The sequence below is a fragment of the Pimephales promelas genome, chromosome 17 (genome assembly GCF_988280905.1).
Source record: "Pimephales promelas chromosome 17, fPimPro1.hap1.1, whole genome shotgun sequence".
Classification (NCBI taxonomy): domain Eukaryota; kingdom Metazoa; phylum Chordata; class Actinopteri; order Cypriniformes; family Leuciscidae; genus Pimephales; species Pimephales promelas.
In genome coordinates, this window is record NC_142785.1 from 4,340,523 (window position 1) to 4,364,918 (window position 24,396).

The 24,396-nt window shown below is 39.3% G+C and overlaps 2 protein-coding genes across 2 annotated transcripts in view; both read right to left on the reverse strand.

Moving 5' to 3' along the window:
* The window catches only part of LOC120468973 (uncharacterized), a 35,359-nt gene extending 14,128 nt beyond the window's left edge, over positions 1–21,231 (reverse strand). Inside the window, exons 1-9 of the mRNA XM_089121788.1 lie at positions 21,152–21,231; positions 17,552–17,582; positions 17,340–17,420; positions 10,755–10,926; positions 10,382–10,644; positions 9,178–9,329; positions 3,711–3,948; positions 3,160–3,284; positions 2,447–2,713 (exon numbers count right to left, since the gene is read on the reverse strand). Of these exons, the coding sequence (XP_088977914.1) occupies positions 2,447–2,713; positions 3,160–3,284; positions 3,711–3,948; positions 9,178–9,329; positions 10,382–10,644; positions 10,755–10,926; positions 17,340–17,420; positions 17,552–17,582; positions 21,152–21,175 (1,353 nt within the window). The 5' untranslated portion in view covers positions 21,176–21,231. The remainder of the gene's footprint in view (positions 1–2,446; positions 2,714–3,159; positions 3,285–3,710; positions 3,949–9,177; positions 9,330–10,381; positions 10,645–10,754; positions 10,927–17,339; positions 17,421–17,551; positions 17,583–21,151) is intronic.
* On the reverse strand, positions 20,617–23,840 carry vkorc1 (vitamin K epoxide reductase complex, subunit 1). The gene is made up of 3 exons (XM_039657639.2): positions 23,453–23,840; positions 22,502–22,611; positions 20,617–22,296 (listed from the first exon to the last, which is right to left on the reverse strand). The coding sequence occupies exons 1-3, from the start codon at positions 23,641–23,643 to the stop codon at positions 22,079–22,081; spliced, it is 519 nt and encodes a 172-aa protein (XP_039513573.2). The 5' UTR covers positions 23,644–23,840; the 3' UTR covers positions 20,617–22,078.
* Between the last annotated feature and the right edge of the window lie 556 nt (positions 23,841–24,396).

Below are 24,396 nucleotides of genomic sequence, written 5' to 3' on the forward strand. Positions count from 1 at the left end.
GTCCCAGCGGAGTCACACGTTGATTAACCGGTGGGAATATACACAATAGGCCTACCTGATATTGAACACAAGAGGGCAGTATAGCACTACGTATGACTCAGATTATTATTTTTTTATGAATTTTACAACAATTATGGCTGTTTTTGAACGTAAACATAATTCTTAAATGAAAAAAAGGAAAAATTGGGGAAGTTATAATATTTGTATAATTTAATTTAGAAACAAATGATGTATAATTACATTTTTAGAAGATATGAGGCTTTTAGTGTTTACTTTTTTGACATTACTTTAATCTTTTGCCATAGTTGCACATGTCTACTGGCTAATAAATGTGATGTATCTGTTGAGTTTCAAGCAATTTCAAGCATGCTAAGAGTCCCAAAAGCATCAAAAAAGAATGTTAAAGTTCGATTCGTTGCCACGGCAACAGTATCAAAGATATCAAAAATTCATTCACAGGTCTACATCTGCCGTGTATTTACATTATACAGATGAAGTTTGAAGCAAATCGGTTAAAAATAAGAGATTGGTTTCAAAGCATTTTGAAAGTGACACACTTCCTGCTGCCAGTTGGTGGCGCTATAATTTTGACTCACAATAGTCACATCCATGTGATCGGTCTCTTACAGCGAAAACACTGCTGAAGTTTCATCAAGATCAGTTAATGTATGCTGAAGTTATAACACACATCCTGTTTCATGTTTCTCGCCATAATTTCGTTTCCTCGCCACGGCCAAACCGTTCGAGATATAAAAAATTCCTTGGCACCTTTTCATTCTTAATGTCTTGACTTCACGCTGATCGAGTTTTGTCGAATTTGGTTCAGTGCTCTAGGAGCAATACTTGAAATTCCATTGCATGTGTTTTAAACACAACCCTAAATAGCCGTCTTCCTGTTGGGCTGGGGTAAAAAGTAAGAGTGTGAAGTAGGCTATATATGAAACGATGAGATCTATATGTGTACCAAGTTTCATATTATTACATGCAAGTGTGTTTGATTTATGGACCAAATTTTCAGACCAAGTTTATTGACCAAGTTAATCTGATTAATAAACTAATTATATAAAACTATTGTCAATGCACTACAATTAAACTAGTTATATGTCTTTACTTATAAAAAATAAAAATAAAAACTTATTTAAAAAATACCAGGCTTGAGAAATGTATTTTCTTTATGCAGGTCATACACACAGCAGTGAAATGGTTAAGCCCCCTCCCCCTGCACACTCACACACACACAGACAGCCAGCCAGCCAGCCAAAGACACAGAGACATGTAGGCTCAGAGTGACCATATTCAAACAAAAATATCTGAGTTTCTGTGGGTCCTAGCTAATAAGTGTAAATTAGAAAGTTGTCCGGCTCGAGGAGTACAATATACATACCAATTTTTGTAACTCTAGTTAAAACTAACAACCCCACTTTTGTCAAAAGGTGGCGCTACTGAGCCCTCACCACGCCCGTTTCTGAAACTTTGCACATGTCTACTGGCTAATAAATGTGATGTGTCTGTCGAGTTTCATGCATTTTGAAGCATGCTAAGGGTCTCAAAAGCATCCTAAAAGCATCCTAAAAGAAGGGTAAAGTTTGATGCGTCGCCACGGCAACAGTTTCAAAGATATCAAGAATCCATTCACAGGTCTACATCTATCGTATGTTTACATTATACAGATGAAGTTTGAAGCAAATCGGGTAAAAATAAAAGGTTGATATCAAAGCATTTTGAAAGTGACACACTTCCTGCTGCCAGTTGGTGGCGCTATAACTTTGACTCACAATAGTCACATCCATGTGATCGTCCTCTTACAGCGAACACACTGATGAAGTTTCATCAAGATCAGTTAATGTATGCTGAAGTTATAACACACTTCCTGTTTCACGTTTCTCGCCATGATTTCGTTTCCTCGCCACGGACAAACCGTTCGAGATATCAAAAATCCCCTCGCAAACTTTCATCCTCAATGTCTTGACTTCACGCTGACTGAGTTTTAGTCGAATTTGGATCAAAGCTCTAGGAGGAGTATTTGACATTCCATTGCGAGCGTTTTACAAACAAACCTCAATAGCCGACTTCCTGTTGAGCTGGGGTAAAAAGTAAGAGCGCGAGGTATAGATGAAACGATGAGATCAACATGTGTACCAAGTTTCATATTATTACATACAAGCGTGTTTGAGTTATGGACCAAGTGTTCGGACCCCGTTCCAGGGGGCGCTGACGAGCCGCCCTGCCACGCCCGGGTACCATCTTCAGCCCGGCTCTGATGGCCGCGGGTTCTGACCCGTGTGCAAAGTTTCAAGAGTTTTCGAGCATGTTAAGGGCCCCAAAAATGCCCAAAAGGTAGCAGAAAAATAAAAAGAAGAAGAAGAATAATAAATAATCCCAAGGAAAACAATAGGGCCTTCGCCCCTTCAGGGCTTGGGCCCTAAAAAAAGATAGGCTGGCTTACCGATCGTGAGTTGTTAAAGTATGGTACCTCATCCCAAGTGGCAATGAGCAGCCATGAGGCAGTGAAGTTCAGACTGGGAAAATACTGGTTAATGTTGTTCGAGGCTGCTAGTAAGAGTCCGCCTCTGGTGACCTGACGATAGGAGATGCTTCCAGTGACACTGTTGTCCATGTTTGTCCACAGTGGAGCAATGATGTCTCTGTTGACTTGTGACTGTAAATAATCTGAAAGAGGCCCATCGAATGTCAAATGCCCGTTGTTATTAACCTGAAGCAGATATAAAACAATATTATAAAGAGATTTGGCAGTATAAAACAGGCACTGAAACTCTTAAAAAGCCAAGGTTTTTTTCTTTCACAAATGTACAGTGCATGATCTGTTTTATTTTACTTTTTCTTTTTTTTTTTAAATGAGGTTTGCAATTGTTTAACTTGGGACATGTATAAAATGCAATTTAAAACGCAGTTTTTACTAAAAATATATATATATATAACATAAAAAAAATTAATACAAAAAGGTAAGAAAGAAAGAATGGTTCAGTTTAAATGATTCCTCAAAAGTTTTTCTTGACGATTTTGACAATAGCTCTGTTCTTTTGTTTTATTTTGGGTATGGAGTGAAGTCAAACTACCTTATAATTGCACTTACACTCATGTACAGTACAGTACGTACACTCATACATAAAACAGAATTTATGAAGACAATGTTCTTACATAAGTCTGTTGATAAACACGTCCAAAATATACAAAGGGGTTTTCCAAGAATATTACAGGAGAGCTTCCATCATCTTGAGAGGGATTAATGTCTCCATTTTCAAATGGGTAGAAAAGGCCTGAAACTAAAAAAAATGGGGGAGGGGGGTTTGGGGGGTGTAATAATCTCCAACAGAATTCCATGAGTATGATATAGAAATGTAATGTCACATTTTGTTAAAATGGCAAGAACTCGCTGGAATTGGCACTTTCTGTCAGTTAACTGGTTCCTACACATTTTCAGCTGGGGCACAGGTGCACTAGTGCACAGATCTAATCAGTCTGCCAGGAAACAATGTGCTTGGAAAAAAATACTTGGCTGATAAAACGAAATACTAAGAAAATAAATAAGATATTTTTAATTGCACCTGATGCATATGACTTTTTTTTGTTTTGTTTACCTGCTCCTAAATAAATGTGCAGAAATAAACACTACCCAAGTTGAATAAATGGTGTAAACTTATTGTTATTGCAACATTTACTTATGAACAGAACCTTGTTTTTATTCTTACCTGTCTCTTCTCCATAGCACAGGAAGCTGCTGTCCTTATCTTTACCATCAGATTTAAAAGTCACAAATCCAATGTCTGGTCCATTAACATTTTCCAAGATCCAGTTTTGGAATTCAGATACTCTAGTATAACTGTCAGGTGCAAGATCAATGAAGCAAGAAATCCCTAAAGAATTAGCTACACCAGCTAAGATCCATACAGAACCCTGCTTACACTGTAATACACCACCAGAATATCCCTAAAAAAAGAAAGACAGAAACGTAAATTCATATCATCAAAATATTCATTTTAAAATAGAACAGATTTTGTCTGAAGAAAGCTTAACTTATTTAATGATAATACATGTAGGCTACATGTGATTACATGTGTTTACACAAATATATACAATTTATTTAATATATATCCTTTTAACTTCACTTAGGTAATATTAAGTGAAATTAAAGGGGTAGTTCCCCAAAATTACAATTCTGTAATTAATTACTCACCTACATGTCATTCCAAACCCATAAGCTATTCGTTCATCTTTGGAACACAGTGAAGATCTTTTTGATGAAACCTGAAAGCTTTCTGTCCCTCTATGCAACTGACACTTTGAAGCTTCAAAAACTGCATAAAGAGACTGTAAAACTAATTCATATGAATTGAGCGGTTTAGTCCAAATTTTCTGAAGAGACACAATTGCTTAGTATGATGAAAAGATTTAATTTAGTTCCCCTTCATTAATTTATTTCTACTAGGTAAGTCAAGACTGACGAATGGGGAGTAATGATGAAATGTCGGTCGCTGCATCGGAGGGTGAGCTAATGTCCTCTGGGGATTAAGACTCGGCTGCGCTGCCTTCCTTCGGATTCAGACCCAGAGACCCAGAGCTCATGGCTATGCCTTCCCGGGCCACTGTAAGAGTCAGGGTCGATTGGAACCCTCCACCATGTCCCGAACCTTCACGGTTAGCCGATTTGTACCTCGGGGTGGCCCGTGCTGGTTCTCATCGTCCTGCCCCAGTGCCTTTTTTTCCAGAAGTGCATGAAGAGGTTACCAGAACATGAACAACACCTTTTTCTGCCCGAAACTGGTGCCTCTTCCTCCCTCACTACCCGCGACGGTTGAGCGGCTAATGGTTATGTGGAGATCCCCCCGGTGGAGCGGTCTGTGGCGATGCAGCTACAGTATTTCCCAAGACCGCAACCTCCTGGCGGGGAAATTCATCTCACCCCTCCCGGGCTTGTAAGTTCTCATCCGCTCTCGCTCCTCCAGGTCTACCAGGCCAAGGCGCTAAAGGAATTGCACAAGGGTAGTTTCGACCCAGGGGTTAAACAGGAACAAAATACACTGCACGCTCCCTGGGTCGGGTGATGTCCACGTTAGTGGTCCAGGAGCGACACCTGTGGCTGAAGGCCAGGCCGGACTCTTCGGCGACACTGTGGAAAACTTTGCCCTGCAGTTAACCGCAGCACAGAAGCAGACGGAGGCGATTAAGCACATCCTTCCCTGACGGCCAGCTGCTGCCTCCACCCACATTTTCAATAAAAACCCACATTTTCAATAAAAGAGCAATTTCTTCCATCTCTGGGACACAAAAGGGAGGGGATTGCAGTGAACAATGCTCCCATGCTCCCACACAACACACTCAGACTCTGCTTCGGGCCGTCTCAGTGCCTCCCAAGCCAAGTCCCTGGGTTCCACCTCACTGCAAATGTCTCCCCTGTGCAGAAGATCTCTTATCTCGGTATGGAGTAGGATTCGGTCAACCAGTGCGTCTGGTCAATGTTGAACGGCTTACAATCAAGTACAATCAAGAGCAGGACAGCGGCCCCAGTGAAACAGGCTCCTGGGTCTTATGGCATCCGCAGCCGCAGTAACTTCGATCGGATTGCTTCATATACTGTCTTCAAGGCCCCCGAGATTGGAGTGGCAGAGTGGCACGTACCGGGTACACTGCCTACAAACCTTCAGCCCGTGGTCAGACCCTTCGTTTCTACGGGAAATGTTCCCATAGAACAAGTGTTGAGTTAGGCTGTGGTCTTCACCGATACCTCTGCCACCGGCTGGGGGGCCATATACAACGGGCATGCAGTCTAAGGTCTGTGGATGGTGCCTCAATTGAATTGGCATATCAATTGCCCCGAGTTGCGCTGCCCCCTCAAAGGGCCACTACATGGCAAAGCATGTACTGGTCCATTCGGACAAAACTGCGACCATTGCGTACATTAATCGCCAAGGTGGTCTACACTCCCTCCACATGTCGTAACTGGTTCGCCATCTCCTCCAATGGAGTCAGAAGCATCTGAGTTTGCGTTGTGCCATTCACATCCCTCGCATGCTCAATCGTGCAGCTGACGAGCTCTCGCGACAGCCAAGGATGGGAGAGTGGTGTCTACATCCCCAGGTATATGGGACTGATATGGGATTTCTTCGGAGACACACAGATATATCTGTTTGCCTCTCCGGACTCGACCGATAGCCAGTTGTTTTACTCCCTGACCGAGGGAACCTGGTATGCCCGGTATGAGGTATGCCTTTCCCCCAGTGAGCCTTCTCGCACAGACACTGTGCAAAGACTGGGAGGACGAGGAGAAGGTCTTGTTACTTGAGCCTTATTGGCCCAACCGGACCTGATTCCCAGAACTCGAGGAGATGCTCCTCGCGACATCACCTCCTTGGCCCAGAGAGTGCCGAAGAGATGACGTCACTTTGTAGAACAACTCAGAAGTTAGCATCGCATGGGTTCCCTCGATCGAAAAAAGCTATGCATTTTCCCCATAGACTTTTGGAAAATCACAAAAAATAAGATGTGTTCAACAAAGAGTTGTGACCCTTACAAGTTTTGTCTATCAAGATAATCTTTACAAGTTAATCCAAAATGCATATAGGCTTTATACACCACAGAACTTCTTTCAGGCGATGTAGCAAAAACTCAAAAAAAAGAGCGAGGGAACCTGGAGCGCAAAAATGCTAACTCACTTCTGTGTTTTGGCCTACAAAGTGATGTGATAACTTCGGCACTCTATTCCTCTGAGGAAGGACCTACTTCTCAGAGACGGGGAACTCTATGACACGTGCATCCAGACCTCTGGAAACTCCATGTCTAGTCCCTGGATAGGACACAGAGGTTCTAGGTGATCTACCCCCAGGTGGTAGACACCATCACTTCTGCTAGAGCCTCTACGCTCTGAAGTGGAATCTGTTCATTGAAGACCCCCGAAGATGTCCGATCAGTCATGCTTTCTTTCCTGCAAGATGGGTTGGAGCGAAGGCTGTCTCCCTCCACCCTCAAAGTGTATGTTGCTTCTATCGCCGCACATCACGATGCAGAAGGTAATTCATAGGAAAAGCATGACCTGAGCGTCAAATTCTTGAGGGGAGCGAGGAGAGTGAATCCGCCTCACCCCCCCCCCCCTCTATACCCTCTTGGTACCTGTCTCTGGTGCTAAGCACACTGCAGAGACCTCCCTTTGAACCACTGCAGTCAGCTGAGTTAAAGATCCTGTCACTAAAGACAGTGCTACTGACTGCTCTGGCTTTCATCAAGAGGGTAGGGGACCTTCAAACATTTTCGGTCGACGAATCGTGCCTGGAATTTGGCCAACTCTCAGACTGTCCTGAGACCCTGGCCTGGATACGTGCCCAAGGTTCCTACCTCTCCCTTCAGGGACTAGGTACTGAACCTGCAAGCGCTGCCTTCGGAGGAGGTTTTCTCTATCCCGTCCTCTCTTTGAGGTTATACGTGGACAGAACGCAAAGCTTTAGAGCCTCAGATCAGCTCTTTGTCTGTTACAGAGGCCAGCAGAAGGGAAAGGCTGTCTCCAAGCAGAGGTTGGCCAACTGGATAGAGGATGCCATTGCCCTGGCTTACGAAGCCCAAGGCGTGTCTTGCATGTTCGGGTTGCGAGCACACTCAACTAGAAGTGTTGCTTTCTCCTGGGTGCTGGCTCAAGGTGCCTTGCTTACAGATGTATGTAGAACTGCGGGCTGGGCGACATCTAACATGCTCACTAGATTCTATATCCTCCTTGTAAAGCTGGTACCTCCCGTATACTCGCCCTCAGTGGCCAGTAGCGTGAAGTACCCGTTCTTAGTGTCGGCTTGTAACGCCACTCCCGCCTCCATGGGCCGGATACGTGTGTCTATTTCCTCCAGTAGTGTTCCCCAGAAATGGCTAACCCTGTGGGTTCCTCTGTAACCCTAGCGGCAGTCAGACATTGCGGAGCGTCTGACGCCAGGCCTACACTCGTATGCATTGTGAAACCTGAGAAAGGCTTGGTGTCCATATGTTGCGGGCCCTACGGTGACCCTATACTGTATGTGTATTCCTCCACGATCAGCTCCTCTGCAGAAGAGACCATGTCTTTCCCTTTCCCCTCGTTGTCTCTAGTGGTGTTCTTTCCCCCCTGTAACTAGGCTGGAACAACCCCAGAGACTGTTGAGATATGTTGTACTACCCCATAACAATGCCTCCCTCCGGGGTAGGACATGGCTTCCGCAGTGTTCCCTTTCCCAAGGGCACGCTTTCCCAGCATTATCCAATAAGTCACACTGAGATGGTCTTGCAGAACAGCAGTGACTGACCTTCTCTGCTTAGAGCTCCTACTTCTGTCCAACACTGCCGTCAGGGAGGAGGCTCAGGCAGTCTCGACTTGCTTAGTCGTGACTGACCTTGGGAACGTCTCAGTTGCGTATGGTAAGAGGTACGACTGTACGGCCCAGTCACAGGTCCGGCTCCTCAGCGGAAAAACAAGGATGCGATTATCGCATGCCAATGTGCAATGGCTCTTTTAGTTTCACTCAAAGTAGATAGGCTCTCGCAAGTGATTTCCATCGATTCTTGACTTACGTCTCTGTTCCCTACTTGGGGAACGAGGTTTACCATACGTAACCGAGACGTTTTTTATTCACATATAAACATTGATCAGCGAACAAAAACAGAAGATAACCAAACCTGCTTGACTCGTGAGAACAAATTTCACTGGTTCTTGCAGAAACTAAAATGTGCCGCTCAACACGAGAAAGAATCTTATTGGTTCTCACTGAAGCTCAAATGTGTGGCATAACATGAGAATTAATTTTTTCTCGCACGTCAAGCAAACATGCTTAAGCTTCTGTTTCCCACAACTGATGAGCGAGTGGATGAATGTTTAGAAGACTAAATTAAATCTGTTCGTGATATAAACTGATCGTGTCTTTTCAGAAAATTTTGACTAAGCCGCTCAATTCATATGATTTAGTTTTACAATCCCTTTATAAACTTGTGAAGCATCAAAGTGTCAGTTGCATAGCTGTCAATGGATGGACATAAAGCTCTCATATTTCATCAAAAAGATCTGTGTTTGTGTTTTGAAGATGAACTACAGTCAAAACAACATGAGGGTGAGTAATTAATGATGGAATGCATTTAAAATGAAACCCCTTGGAAATTGTCCCAATCACACTCAAGAAATTCAACAATGTTGTGGTAACTGTTGTAACCTACAAAACATGGTCCTTTGCCCGTCTCTCCTCTAGCGCAGATCATTGTTGGAGTGATTGTTATTTCCCAAAATGGAACGTCTTGAAACCTGCAGTCACACTCCTTATTACCCATCACTGTCATCTTCACTTCCTGCAGAGATCCAGAATTGGGCTCTAATGGTCATATCAAGAAAACAGGCTTTTAAGACATTCTGATGAATACATGGACCATTTTATGATTCACTCGCCGTAAAGATTAAAAGATAATTATAAAATACATGTATATTCTCTTACCATTAAACGATAAAAGGCTGAGTGCATTTTTCATTTAATGGATACCAGAAAACACCTCACAGTGCATTCAAATTTCATAAATAAAAGTAAAAAAAAAAAAAAAAAAACTTTTGATGGACATATGCAGTCTATTAACAAAAGGTGTTTATAGGCATAAAATGGAATTAACTGAATTTATTTCCTGAAGTCAGTTTTGTGCATTGAATTAAGTGCAGTCTTTACATTTCTGTTAATGAAATTAAACTTTTGATTTTGCATAATGAAATACATGAAATTTGTAACTGCATTATGATAAATTGTAATTTATTCAGTCCATGAAATTAGCAATATTCATGTGCCGAGATTGAATATGACTAACAATTCAGAGCTTTTATGTTTCTAAGCTAATGCGGTCACATCGAGGAACATTGCCTCGGTGGAAAGAGCAATGATATTTTCAAAGCAGAAAACATATAAATTTAATCTAGATCTACATTTACAATATTGTGTTTAGAATCATTAAGATGATTAAGGTAAGGAGCAAGACATTTTTAAATCAATGGAGTGAGAAGAGGACGAATGGAGCAATAACAAAGATTTTTTTATTTTTCATTTAATTAGATATAATTGATTTCAAGTTGATGCTGTAATTTTTATTAAGCCTATGTTGCCAGTATTGTCTTAAGAAAATTTAGACTTTAAATTTAGGACAGTACTTTTTAATCTTCTGCTTTTGACTATGTTGGAGACATCCTAAGCTTTCCATTACTGTCAGGTTACTGTATTTGCGTCCTAATTAAAAATAGGAGGAAAACAACGTGTCCAATTTATCAGTACAACTACTAGTAAGGTTGACAATGTAATGTGGTACAATGACAAGTACTTTATTTTTTCATCTGGTTACATAGTCCATATTACATGTAGTTCAATGAGCGCACATTGATGATCATTACCTATAAAGCTGTTTCCATTCCATCCAGTGGACCAGCAGGAGGCGCCCGTGTGAAACACACTGTCATTAGCAGCCAGGCGGATTGGGCTGATGTAGCTGGTAAAGTTCACTGGCTCACTCAATCTCAGCAAGGCGATGTTATTGGTCAGTGAATAGTTATAGTCTGGATGTGTAATGATGGATTGGACTCCTCGAATCTCAATGGGGTTAAAGACTGAAATATTTTGGCTTTGTCTGCCCAGATAAACAGTCCAGTTTGTGCCTCTGAATGTTGAAGAAAAGACACAGTGTGTTAGCCCTGAGAACTGCAAATTCACAGGAGATCTTATTAATCATAAATTTAATTTATATATAAATCTATTTTGTGTTCTTACGAGAAGTAAACGCAGTGAGCCGCAGTGAGCACCCATTCGTGGCTGATGAGGGACCCTTCACAGATGTAATAGTCATAAAAGTGTAGACTGACCTGCCAAGGCCAGTTCCCTGCAGGTGCATCCTCACCTCCCACATTACTAGTGTTCAATGAGGAAACCACACATGCCTGTTCTGAAGGGAATAGTAAGAACTGTAAACAATTCTCCACATTTGAGAGTTTTGTTTTATAGTTTAAACACATTTATAGCTTTTCTTGTGTCACCTTTAAAGAGTAAAAGGAGAGGTAATTAAAAGAGTCAAATATGTTCAAGATGAATCACATGACTTTGTGGTTTTGTCGTCAGCGTTTTTTTTTTTAGTTGACAGTATTTTTTAAATCATTTTCACAAAAAATATCATGGGCCCCAAGAATATTTTCTTTATGAATATCTAAACATGCAAAACCAGAAACACTGGTGGATTTCCGCGGGAAATTCAAGCATGTCTTTGTTTCATTACGTCACATCTGTACACATAAAGAAGGAGTCTCGGCTAGTGGGCTTGCCATATTTGCTATATTTATAGCCTTTTCTTACAGCACTTGATATAATTAAACGTATTAATTCGATGGCAGATCCAGAAAGGTTCAAACAACAATCACCAGTGACAACTGGAGATCTACCCATTGTAAAATGCAAAAGACTTTGTTTGGACTTCGAAGTGGCTAAAGAAAAAAAGAGATTGCAACCGGGCCCATGCGAAAACAATGATAAATATTGGAAGGGCTTTTGAAAGGTGGCGTGAACTCCATGTTTCGAATGGGTTCAAAACGGACGCAGATTCTGAATACAGATATATATATTTGAATAATATAGATATATATAGGCTGAGCTGCAGTGACAAGCTTTGAAGGTGAAGCCAGGGAGCCAAAGGTAAGAGGTGGAGCCGGTGGGAAGGTGGCTCTGAGCCAGACAGAGCCAAAGAGGTGGAGACAGAGGGCCCTATTTTAACGATCTGAAACGCAAGTGTAAAAGCGCAAAGCGCAAGTAACTTTGTCGGCGGGTCCCGGCGCTGTTGCTATTTTCCCGGCGGGATAAATGCCTCTTGCGCCTGGTGCAAATCTAAAAGGAGTTTGTCTGGAGTAGCTTCATTATTCATAGGTGTGATTTGGGCGTAACGTGAAATAAACCAATCAGAGCGCCATCCAACATAGAGCAGGTTAAGAGCAGGTGTGCATGTTGCATGACGGATTGTTATTATAACGGGGGGGGGGGGGGGGGTTACCAGGCGTGCGTCAGGAGCGTTCACAGCCGATGAGACCGACGTTCTTGTCAGGGCAGTGAAAGACAGAGAGATGACGTTGTATGGGGATGGGAGAAACTCTCGCACATCAGCGTCGGTTAAACATTAGCCTATACGTATATGTATGTTCTTGCCACTATTGGGCAAACAGGTCTGATCTTTTAGTACTACAATTAGTCTTAAAAAATGGCCTTTTCATCTTCATGTAAAGCACAATGATTTCCCTCATGTGTTAATATTTTCCTGGTTACAATGTATGATTTGCAAAAATAAAAACTGCTGCATCTGTGTTGATGAGAGAATCAAAGCGCGTTGTGCACCCGCTACATTATGGCCAAGCATGCGCGCTTAAAATAGCATTATGAACAACGCACAACGCGTTTTTGGAAGTGTAAAATAGCACCAGGGAATGTTTGCGCCGAAACACGCCTCCTTTTTGCGCCGATTCGGCCAGGGAGCGCAAGTTCATTTCCTAGTTTACCAACGTGCGTCTTTTGAGGGAAAAAATCCTGCTTTGCGCGCGTGCAAAATAGGAATGACACATGCGTTTGTGTTTGTATTAACATAATACCAGACAAAGAACCACACAGGAAACTCAGGGCCTGAATAACATTCAAGAATCAAAGATAAACCGGAACAGGCGTGGGTCCTAATTACCAAACAACAGAACTACAGTGGGGCCAAAAAGTATTTAGTCAGCCACTGATTGTGCAAGTTCTCCTACTAAAGGCTGGTTCACACGGCAGGATTATTAGCCCGATTTTAGCCCCGATCACCCCTTCCGACAATCTTAAAGGAGAACTCCGGCGAACAATGAACCTTTGGTCTAATAAAACATCGGTACCTAGTCAATCGTTCTCTGAGTTTTGTTTTCTTGATAATCGAATGTAAAAAGTTTTATCTCTAAAAACTGTTTAGCGTATAATGCTAGTACTGGGGGCATTGACTAAGTAAAAAGAAATCGCTAGTTTATACCACTAACAAGGCTCAAAATAGCCTCACACTCACACAGTAACATAATGAGGCTCCATACATGCAAAACGAAGCATTGAGAACTTTGTAAGTGTACAGACCGTTTAATAAGAAGATACTTTATGAAGACAGTTCACTTCGCGTATACAGACAGGAGCCATCTTAAAAAATAGTCTCGATAAGTCGATCCCCGAACGCCGTTCATTCAGTTCAGAAGTTCGCTGAACTTCATACAGTTCAGATCACTCAGCACGACGTTCGTGGTTTGATTTATCGAGACTATTTTTTAAGATGGCTCCTGTCTGTATACGCGAAGTGAACTGTCTTCATAAAGTATCTTCTTATTAAACGGTCTGTACACTTACAAAGTTCTCAATGCTTCGTTTTGCATGTATGGACCCTCATTATGTTACTGTGTTAGTGTGGGGCTATTTTGAGCCTTGTTAGTGGTATAAACCAGCGATTTATTTTACTTAGTCAATGCCCCCAGTACTAGCATTATACGCTAAACAGTTTTTAGAGATAAAACTCTTTACATTCGATTATCATGAAAACAAATCTCAGAGAACGATTGACTATGTACCGATGTTTTATTAGACCAAAGGTTCATTGTTCGCCGGAGTTCTCCTTTAAGGATGCTCCGATTATCGTAAAATAATCTGCTCAGATATTCCTGCCGTGTGTGGTGTGTTAAGACTGCTCTCGTCTGCTCGGAAGGATGCCGGGACCACTCCGATCTCAAATCGGGGATATCCAACATGTTGGATTGTTTTGGCCCGATTTCTCCTCGTGTGTGGTGTCCCCCGGGGACGAACGAGCCTGTGAACTGTGGCATGTAGCCAATCAGAAAGCGAGGTGACGAGGCGTAGAGGAAGCACCAACGGGAAACAAAATCAAAACAGCCGGCGCCTGGCAGTATAGCGCACCAGAATGTCCGGTGGACGTTTTTTTTTCGTTAAAAACAAACTACACAGTAGGCGTTTCTCAATGTCAAGGAAGGATCCTCGGAAGCCGGAATTTCGAGGATGCTACGTCATCGACGTCCGTCGAAGGACTGTTCCAATGTCGAGGATCCTCCGAATTTCAATGAAGGACTGAGTCCTTCGTTCGGAAAATATCCCATACACAGGAAAGGATGCATATGTGTAGCCTTCGCGCTCTTAAATCACCCACAATCCTATGCGCAGCTTTGCTATCTTGTTCAAAAACTAAGAAATGTCGACCGTTAGCGGAGTCGGAGTGATAACGGCAATATGCTTTCAAATGTAAGCAAGTATAATTTCAGTTTGGCCATTTATTTAATGTTTGTTAAACTATTTAACATATCGGCTCAAATTTGCTGAGGGGATTTAAAGCTGTTCCCTTTTACTGGTGATTAACTTTTAAATTTTTACTTCATATAATGTTATAGCCTTTTTTGTTGGTCACATATTTTACAATTACATATGTTTTAACAGCTAGATCATGTTGCTATGGAGGTAGTTCTGTTCACTCCGGTAATATAATCGTTTTTGAATAAATAAACTCAAATTTGTGTCAAATTATTGATTTATTTGGTAGGTAGCCATGTTATAAGTGGGAAAATGTATAGCGAGGCGGTTGTTACAGCGAATACAACCCCTTCAGGCTGATCAAGACTGCTTTAGAGTTTGCGGGGTTGTATTCACTAAAACAACCGCCTGGTTATACATTATCCCTTATACTTTATTTATTTATTTCTATGAGGACTGACAACACAAAATAAGGACTGTCAAGTGTATTTAAACAGTGCAGTACACCAGCACTATGATTTTTGCAGCGCCGAAGGGGACCTTTCACTGATGTAATGACGCAATGACGTGCACTTGCTAGCCTGTTCCATTTACATGTTCTCCGAATGCTAAAGAGGACCCTTGCCTAGCCTCTGAAGGAAATGACTTGAAAGGACCCGTCCTGCTAAGTAGACATTGAGAAACACCTACTTTCGCCACTGCATCCTCTTCGTCCACCATGATTGTTTACTCTGAAGTCACGTTTGATCTCGAGGGATTTTGCGAGATTTTCCGTCTGACCTAGGAATGCTCGGGAGTCAAATCGGTTCGTGTGTGATGTGTTGATTTTTGCCGTGTGGCTGCGCACCACACACGGTACGACCAAAACCGGTAGACCCGTGATTTTTTATCGCTGTGTGTGGGGTCTCTAACGTTTGGAAAATCGGCCGACAATTTTAAAATCGTCCCGTTTGAACCAGCCTTTAGAATGATGAGAGAGGTCTATAATTTTCATCATAGGCACACTTCAACTAAAAAATGAGAAAAAAAAATCCAAGGAATCACATTGTAGGATTTTTAAATAATTTATTTGTAAATTATGGTGGAAAATAAGTATTTGGTCACCCACAAACTAGCAACATTTCGGGCTCTTACAGACCTGTAACTACTCTTCTGTCCTCCACTCGTTACCTGTATTATTGGCACCCGTTTGAACCCGTTATCTGTATAAAAGACACCTGTCCACAGCCTCAAACAGTCACACTCCAAACTCAACCATGAGCTGTCGAAGGACACCATGAAGAAAAGTGTAGACCTGCACAAGGCTGGGAAGAGTGAATCTACAATAGGCAAGCAGCTTGGTGTGAAAAAAATCAACTGTGGGAGCAATTGTAAGAAAATGGAAGACATACAAGACCACTGATAATCTCCCTCGATCTGGGACTCCACGCAAGATCTCATCCCGTGGGGTCAAAATGATCATGAGAACGGTGAGCAAAAACCCCAGAACTACACGGAGGGACCTGATGAATGACCTGCAGAGAGCTGGGACCAAAGTAACAAAGGCTACCATAAGTAACACACTACACCGAGAGGGACTCTAATCCTGCAGTGCCAGGCGTGTCCCCCTGCTTAAGCCAATACATGTCCAGGCCCATCTGAAGTTTGCCAGAGAGCATATGGATGATCCAGAAGAGGATGGTGTAAAAACTTTTTAGTAAAAACTCAACTCGTCGTGTTTGGAGGAAGAAGAATGTAGAGTTGCATCCCAAGAACACTTATATTAACACTTGCATTAACACTTATATTAACACTTGCATCCCAAGAACACTTATATTATATTAATACTGTGAAGCATGGGGAAGGAAACATCATGCTTTGAGGCTGTTTTTCTGCAAAGGGACCAGGACGACTGATCCGTGTTGAGGGAAGAATGAACGGGGCCATGTATCGTGAGATTTTAAGCCAAAACCTCCTTCCATCAGTGAGAGCCTTGAAGATGAAACGTGGCTGGATCTTCTAGCATGAAAATGATCCCATACACACCGCAAACGCAACGAAGGAGTGGCTCTGTAAAAAGCATTTCAAGGTCCTGGAGTGACCTAGCCAGTCTTCAGACCTCAACCCCATAGAAAATTTGTGGAGGGAGTTGAAAGTCCGTGTTGCCCAGCGACAGCCCCGAAACATCACTGCTCTAGAGGAGATCTGCATGGAGGAATGGGCCAGCTACAGTGTGTGCAAACCTGGTGAAGACTTACAGGAAACATTTGAGCTCTGTCATTGCCAACAAAGGTTATGTTACAAAGTATTGAGTTGAACTTTTGTTATTGACCAAATACTTATTTTCCACCATAATTTACAAATAAATTCTTTAAAAATCCTACAATGTGATTTCCTGGTTTTTTTTTTTTTTCATTTTGTCTCTCATAGTTGAAGTGTACCCATGACAGACCTCTCTCATTATTCTAAGTAGGAGAACTTGCACAATCAGTGGCTGACTAAATACTTTTTGGCCCCACTGTAACTAGAGAACACAAGAAAACGAGAAACTAGCAAACATTGTAAAAATAAAATAGAACATAACAGAGATAATTTTAACACAAAATGATTTCCCCATCCACAGTCTGATATTTACTGAAATAATATATATTATCAGCTTCAACACCAATAATGCTATTTAAGAATCAGATTAAGGCTACTGGAAAAAAAAATGGAAGCAATTTTCTCTTTTTTTTTTCACAAACACTTGCAAAGGCAAGTAATACTAGTGATTTCTAGTGTATCTGTTTAGACACTTTAAGCTATCAATGTCATATATTAGAATAAATCATCTGAGATCATTTAATTTTTTTTTTATAATACCTAAAATGTGTATTTTCTTTGTGCTTAGTTGCCCTTTGAACTCCCTGAATTAACACATTTTTGCCACCCTTTTTAACGCTTTTTTAAACACCTGTTGTTGTATTGCCATTATAGGACACTAAATTTTGTGCGTTAATTTCTACTCAAAAAATGCCATGAAATTGACAAACTGATCTAAAATAGACTTGTTTTAAAAATATTGAGGGGGAAAACACTTACTGATGAGAAATATCAGCATTAGATACTTCAGATACTCCATTGTAATGAAAGCAGATTTAGTCGGCTCTTGTCTAAAAATGTCTGAAAAAATAAATATAGAAATATACAATCATGAATCATTATATAGAATAGCAATACATCTTTGAAAACGTTGCGAAAACTGATATTTCATTGTACCAAACAAAGTAAAATAATTTCTGAAAAACCCTTACCTTGCAGTGTGTTGACAACTCCAAATGTCCTCTAGAATTGCATAACATACATCACTACATATGAGAATTTGAATATAGACGGTTTCCATGGTAGGCTATTATGAAGATGCATATTAGCATGCAAAATTGTTTCTATGAAAAAGGTCTCTGTTTACCTGTCCACAGCACATGATGGTTATACATACACAGAACAAATGTAGCCATAGTGATATGCTAAAATAATGTATTTGGTCTTGAATGGCATAACACATGATTAGTATAAAAATTACAATTAGAAGTTAAAACTTTAGTAACACTTACAGTGAGGTTTTCCTTTCATAATGCATTAATCACATTAGTTAAAAGAATAATATATATCACATACATATATATATATATATATATATATATATATATATATATATATATGTATATATATATATATATATCACATATCACTTCTAAGGTATTCATCTAAGTCAATGTTAATCTCAACATTTAATACTAATAACGTTTGAATTTAATAAAAAATAAGAAATGCTGCCTTGGTTAGCTGAAATAAAATAAGTATAAGTTTTATTTTATTTTATTACTTTCAGTTCAAGCAAGAAATAATGATTTTTATGGTTTCAGTTTGAGTTAGTTTCAGTTAACGAATGACTCTGCTGTTCAGTCAGTAATGAGATTATTTTCATCCGTGGAAAAGCAGCACTTGTTCCTTCTCATTTCCCCTTTCTTCCTTCCAGGAACTATGATAATTTATCCTATATTTCCTCTGTCCCTAAGCTGCTTCTGCAACCTGTTTTCTGGATATTTGTATTTAATTTACATATATTTACAACTGCATTCAAACACTTTATAAGGTTTTGTTAGTTTACATTATATCACTACTTTATATAAAATGAACTAATAATGAACAATACTTCTACAGCATTTATTTATCTTAGTTTGTTAACTTCATTGTTTACTAATACATTATTAAAATCAAAAGTTGTATTTGTTAACATTAGTTGATGCATTGTGAACTTACATGAACAACGAACAGCTTTATTTTTTTATTAACTAACAAATGTTTTGCTCATTGTTTGTTCATGTTAGCTAAAATATTAACTAGTATTAACAAATGAGACCTTATTGTATGCAAGGAAACGAGTGGAAATCACTTTCATTATTAATTTCTTCAGTCTTGTCATATAGAATGCAACGACGCAAAGGCCCTTTCAGCTTTTGTGAACTATTTGATATTGATATATTGATTTTAAATGGAATATTTGTGTTCACTGTCAAAATGAGATCCCTTAAGTCACTTTGGACAAAAACATTTGCTAAATTAATACATTTAAATGATGAAAATATTCATAAACAGCAATTATTATGACTGCATGCATATGCTTCAAATAGGGATGTTTTGTATAATTTTCTTCTCTTGGGTTTGAAATAAACCATAAGAGAGCATCACTGGATATGATAGATACCTGTACATCCCAATTAATCATGACTAGGTGTGCTTTTTCTGTCAGTGCAAAGGGTGGTAAATGTAGCCTATATTTGGTACAAAATGGTACAAAAGAACTCAGTACAAAATTCAGAAACTGAATTGAAATTTAAAAGCAAGCCTATTACGCTCCACAGTCCTGCTATTCAGAAAATCCTATCTCAAAAGCAAGATTAACTTGGCTATGATAAAGATAAAAACATTCCATATCTCTGAAAGGAAGATTTCATAAATATGATACAAAAAAAACCCACACAATTTTAGCATTGCATTAGCACAACCACAATTTGAAAGGCAAAAAAGGTGTGTGTCATGTAAGAGACAGTCATAACACTCTGTGGTCCAGTCGCGTGTCACAGAAGCTAAACTGAGCAGTCAGTATTAGGCCTTGTGGCCTTACAAAACAAAAGTGCACAAGCCAATTAATCAAGATTATCATTTGTAGAAGTACGAGGTATAGATGCACTATACAGGCCACTGCCATTTATTCCATTCAGACATTTTATGTGGTAGATGCTTAATTTGCAGTGCAAGTTTGCAAGGTTTGTGGAATCAGTGCTTTCAAAATATTCTCACACTTGTATATTTCACTTAATTATCCTTATATCCATAAAAACTTCCACAAAATCAGATTTCCTCTTGTTTCTTTAGAGTTGTCTGTAATCTTTAATGGCGGCTGTAATCTTGATGAATAGTCTTGTGCACTGTTTAGTTTTGTAAGGTCACCACCAGGCCTAATACTGACTGCTCAGTTTAGCTTCTGTGACACGTGACCGGACCACAGAGTGTTATGACTGTCCTTATCATTACTCAAATTGTGAGAGCACTGTAAAAATGAATCCTCTAAAAACGGTAAACTCATGGCAGCTGTGGTTACCGTAACTATACGGTCTGTTACTGTGTTTGTGTTAGAACATATAGCTGTTAAATTAAAGTTTAATACTGTAGCTGACAATACAGTATTTAGCTGTTAATTTCAAAAACAGTAACACATCGTATTTTTACAGTATGATGTTGGCAACTACAGCATTTGTTTTACAGGATTATTTTTTACAGTGAAGAACTCCTTTCAAATTGTGGTTGTGCTGTGCAGAATGCTAAAATTGTGTTTAGTTAGAAACTACACTTCTCACAAAATCTTCTTTTCAGATATTATCTTTATCAGCTGCTTTCGAGATTGATTTGAGATTAAGAGATGAACATGAATTCCTACAACATTGGCAGTTATTGAACTGAATTGAGCTGAATACTTTACATCTGAAAGTGACTTGCTTTGAAAAAATCTATTAAGCGCTATATATACACTCTTTCCAAAAAGTTATACATGTTAACAGCTTAATGCATTAGGTAACATGAACTAACAATGAACAATACTTCTAAAAATAATTTATTAATCTTAGTTCTTAATGTTATTGCAATATTTAATAGACAACATTATTCAAATCAAAAGTTAACATGAGTTTACAAAGATTGAAGTCAAATAAATATATTCTACCTACACTATTATGATTTTAAACAAATGCTCCTGTATCTCCAACTGTAGTTGGTTTATGAAGGAATATGAGTGCTTAGAAAATGTACAGACAGGAGATTTCAAAATGATAAGATTTTTATTCTACAGTCATTCTCAGGTAAATTGGCACAGTGGTCTGTTTTATTTTTGGTTTCAGTTAATTCCATTAGTTTTGCATATTCAAAAGCATTTTTTTTTTTTTCCATCTCTGTGAATAAGCCAAGCATAACATTTTTAGCCAGTTTCTTCTCAGATGACTTTGACAAACACATGATTTTCTACCTTTCAAGTTCAGAGTTTTCAAGTTTTCTACTCTTTTTTTCAAGGGTGGATTTTGTAACACAACATAGGCCTGCCTTTAACCAGAAAACGAAGTCTAGGATATTAGCCTGCCTGCACTCTTACCTTATACTCATTCTTTCTTCACTCCACTGATTATACCTCTCTATTTTGTGTGGCTGACATGTTTTCCTATTTTTTCCCCTTTCTGCCTAGAGCTTTGTGACATTTTCTGTAAACGTCTCATATTTAGCAATGTATTAGCTTGTTAGCCTATCTTTTATTTAAAGTAGTTCACTTAAAAAAAAAAAACTTTTGCTGATAATTTACTCACCCCCATGTCATCCAAGATGTCCATGCCATTTTTTTCTTCAGCCGAAAAGAATTTAAGGTTTTTGATGAAAACATTACAGGATTTTCTCCATACAATGGACTTCAATGCGGTCCAAACGGTTCAAAGTCCAAATGAGAGTTTCTGTGCAGCTTTAAAGGGCTTTAAACGACACCAGACGATGAATAAGGGTCTTATCTAGCGAAACGAGCGGCCATTTAAAAAAATAAATTAAAAAGTTTAAGTTTTATAAGCACAAATGCTCGCCTTGCTGATGTGTGATGCACGCTTGTGACTCTCCTGTTCAAACTTTTATCAAAATGAACGAATCTTTTTCGAGTCATTTTGTTGATTTGGTTCGTTGAATAAACCAAATGACTCGAAAAAAGATTTCTTCATTTTCTGAATAGATTATGAGTATGGCGATGTCAGGCTACTAGGCCACCCCACACAGAAACGTGCAGGAAAAAATTATGATGTAAGCGAATGACACATTCTGACCACAAGATGGCGCCATTCGAATGACAGGTTTCAGGCATAGACAGTAAAAGAAATGTATCAGGTCACTGCGATCATCGTACAATAATTTAGTATACAATAATCAAATGTTGATTAGAACTACATGTAACAGTCTGACCTGGATATAAATCACATGATCGTCATCATCATCATCATACAACACACTGTCTGGTAACTGTATCATCACCTCCATGAATATGTTATTTTCTCATTCTAAAAAATGTGTGATGATAAACAATAAAATTGAAGTTTCCTCTTCAATATGTGTTCATGAACATCTGAAGTCCAGATTATTGTTACTATACCCTTTTAGCCCCAAAATCTGTCAAATGTTTTGTTTGATGCGTGTTCCTCTTTCCCCCTGCAGAAGTTAGAGGCAGCTTAATCCTTAATATCTCTCAAACTCTGATTTTATTCACTCTTCCCTCTCTTCTGGCATCCCTCCAGTCCTGTCCTTCTCTTTAGGTTTGTGTAGAGAAGTGCAAAGTTTATGATGTAGGTGGAGACACACACCACACAGAAATCACCCAAGACGAAGGCAAGAATAGCAGCCAGATACACTGATCCAGCCACTGACACCCAAGAGAAGATGACGAGGAAGAACGCCGATCGGCCGGACACTAGCTGACCTGTGTGACCAAAAGGTCCACAATTACATTTGCACGTCACCTTCACACAATAACTCTCTCTTTCTATATATAATATAACTGAGGACCCAATAAGACAATTCAATAGCGAAATTAGGAAGTCTAGCATAATTAATCTGCAGATGACACTTGATTTGAAATTGTGTTATTCAAATAGTTTTTGGGGTCTCATTATAACAGTACTTACCCAAACCCAGCTGAAGTGTATAGAAAATGATTCCCAACACACTGTTCGGCTGATTCAACACGCTGTCTTTGGAAGTGAAGATCTGGACGAGTCCAAATCCACGTCCCCATCTGAGAGTACAATCAGAGTTTCATCAGCTCATAACATCAGTTCCCAGTAAATATTCTCTATATACGGGTTGCATTAAATAAAATTGATCACGTACTGATAAATTTATGCTTTTCATAAGTTTTTTTTTTCAGACTAGTGGAAGGAAAACATACAAAATAGAGTGTTTGATTTATTGTACTTTTACGATTCATATCTTTAAAGGCTGATTTTCCTCCCAAATTAGTCTTTTTCTCATGGACTGAGTCAGAAATGTCTACTTCAGAAGCAGAAAGAGTTGAGATGCAAAAGCCTCTAAGTGCCATTTGATTTTTTTTTCTAGAATGATCATTTTTATCAAGCTTGTATTTTAAAGTTCAGTAATTTCACTTAAATGGCAATGAAGATAACCTATTAATTGTCATTTAAGTGAAATTACTGAACTTAAATATACAAGCTTGGTAAAAAATTATCATTCTGGAAGTAAAATTTCAAATCACTAGAGGCTTTTGCATCTGAACTCTTCATATATATTCTGAAGGTTTTTACACAGGGGCTTATTCATTTATCATTTGACTGATTTTATGCAACATGTTATTCCTAAAAACTTTTTTTTTTCTGATTTATGGAGTGATAAAAAAAAGAAAAAGAAATCCATATGTCGTAAAACACAAAATGAAACAATAATTTTGGACCTGGCTTTATCCAATGGTCAGATTTAAACGTAATATTTTTAGAAAATGTGTACAATTTTTTTTATTGTTATCAATCAACTGGGGAAATATGGTGTGGCAATACGTTACTTTTTCTGGCTGAGCTCAGTGTGTGAAAACTGCCACGACTGAAGTGAACCATTTAACTTACCTGGAGGTGAAGACCTTCGAGCAGCTCACGGAATGACCCAGGTCGCACATCGCACGATATTCCGGATCATTCTCCCGGGAAAGTTCGACGTGTAGCGCGTAAACCGACAGGACTAAACCCAGCAAACAGAGGATGAAGCGAACGCGATGTTCCCATTGAGGAACTCCAGAAACTGAATGACCCGGGGACATTGCAGTGACAGTGTAAAGAGGTTTTATAACAAATTACCTAATTTACAAAAGCTTTTTTTGTAGACTAAAAATTGATACTCTTAAAACTGCTAAATTTGCTACTACAATTTTTAATAGTAGAATATGTAAGTTCGGGTCCCAGTCCCACCTTTCCAAAATGTATTGCAACGTGGAAAATCCTGAGACAGGAGCTGTGATTGGTTCAAAGACCTGAAACTCGTGATAGGACAGATTTTACAGGGTATAACGGTTCCAATGGGAGGGTGCGTTTTGTCCACCAGGGGGCGCTTGGCGGCTCAGAATGTCTAAAGCCCCATTAATTTATCAATAAATCCAGTAGCATTCAATTTCGTACAAAAAAAAAAAAAAAAAAACATTGCCTAATCACTGATGAAGAAGTTGTAAGAGCAAATTGGAAATACACAGTAAATACTTAAATACACTACCGGTCAAACGTTTTAAGATTTTTTTTATGTTTTTAAAAGAAGTCTCTTCTGCTCAGCAAGGCTGCAATTATTTGATTAAAAAAAACAGTAATATTGTGATATTATTACAATTTAAAACAGCGGTTTTCTATGTGAATATATAGTGAATTGTAATTTATTCCTGTGATCAAAGCTGAATTTACAGCATCGTTCCAGTCTTCAGTGTCAAATGATCCTACAGAACTTATTATGATGCTCAACAAACATTTATGATTATTATCCATGTTGAAAACAGTTTTTTACATTTTTATTTCAGGATTCTTTGATG

Coding starts and splice junctions, on each gene's coding strand:
- vkorc1 (XM_039657639.2), bottom strand. CDS start 23,643: ATGTCCCCGGGTCATTCAGTTTCTGGAGTTCCTCAATGGGAACATCGC. Junction 22,612..23,452: donor TCGAAGGTCTTCACCTCCAG/GTAAGTTAAATG, acceptor TTGTACTCTCAG/ATGGGGACGTGGATTTGGAC. Junction 22,297..22,501: donor TACACTTCAGCTGGGTTTGG/GTAAGTACTGTT, acceptor TTGGTCACACAG/GTCAGCTAGTGTCCGGCCGA.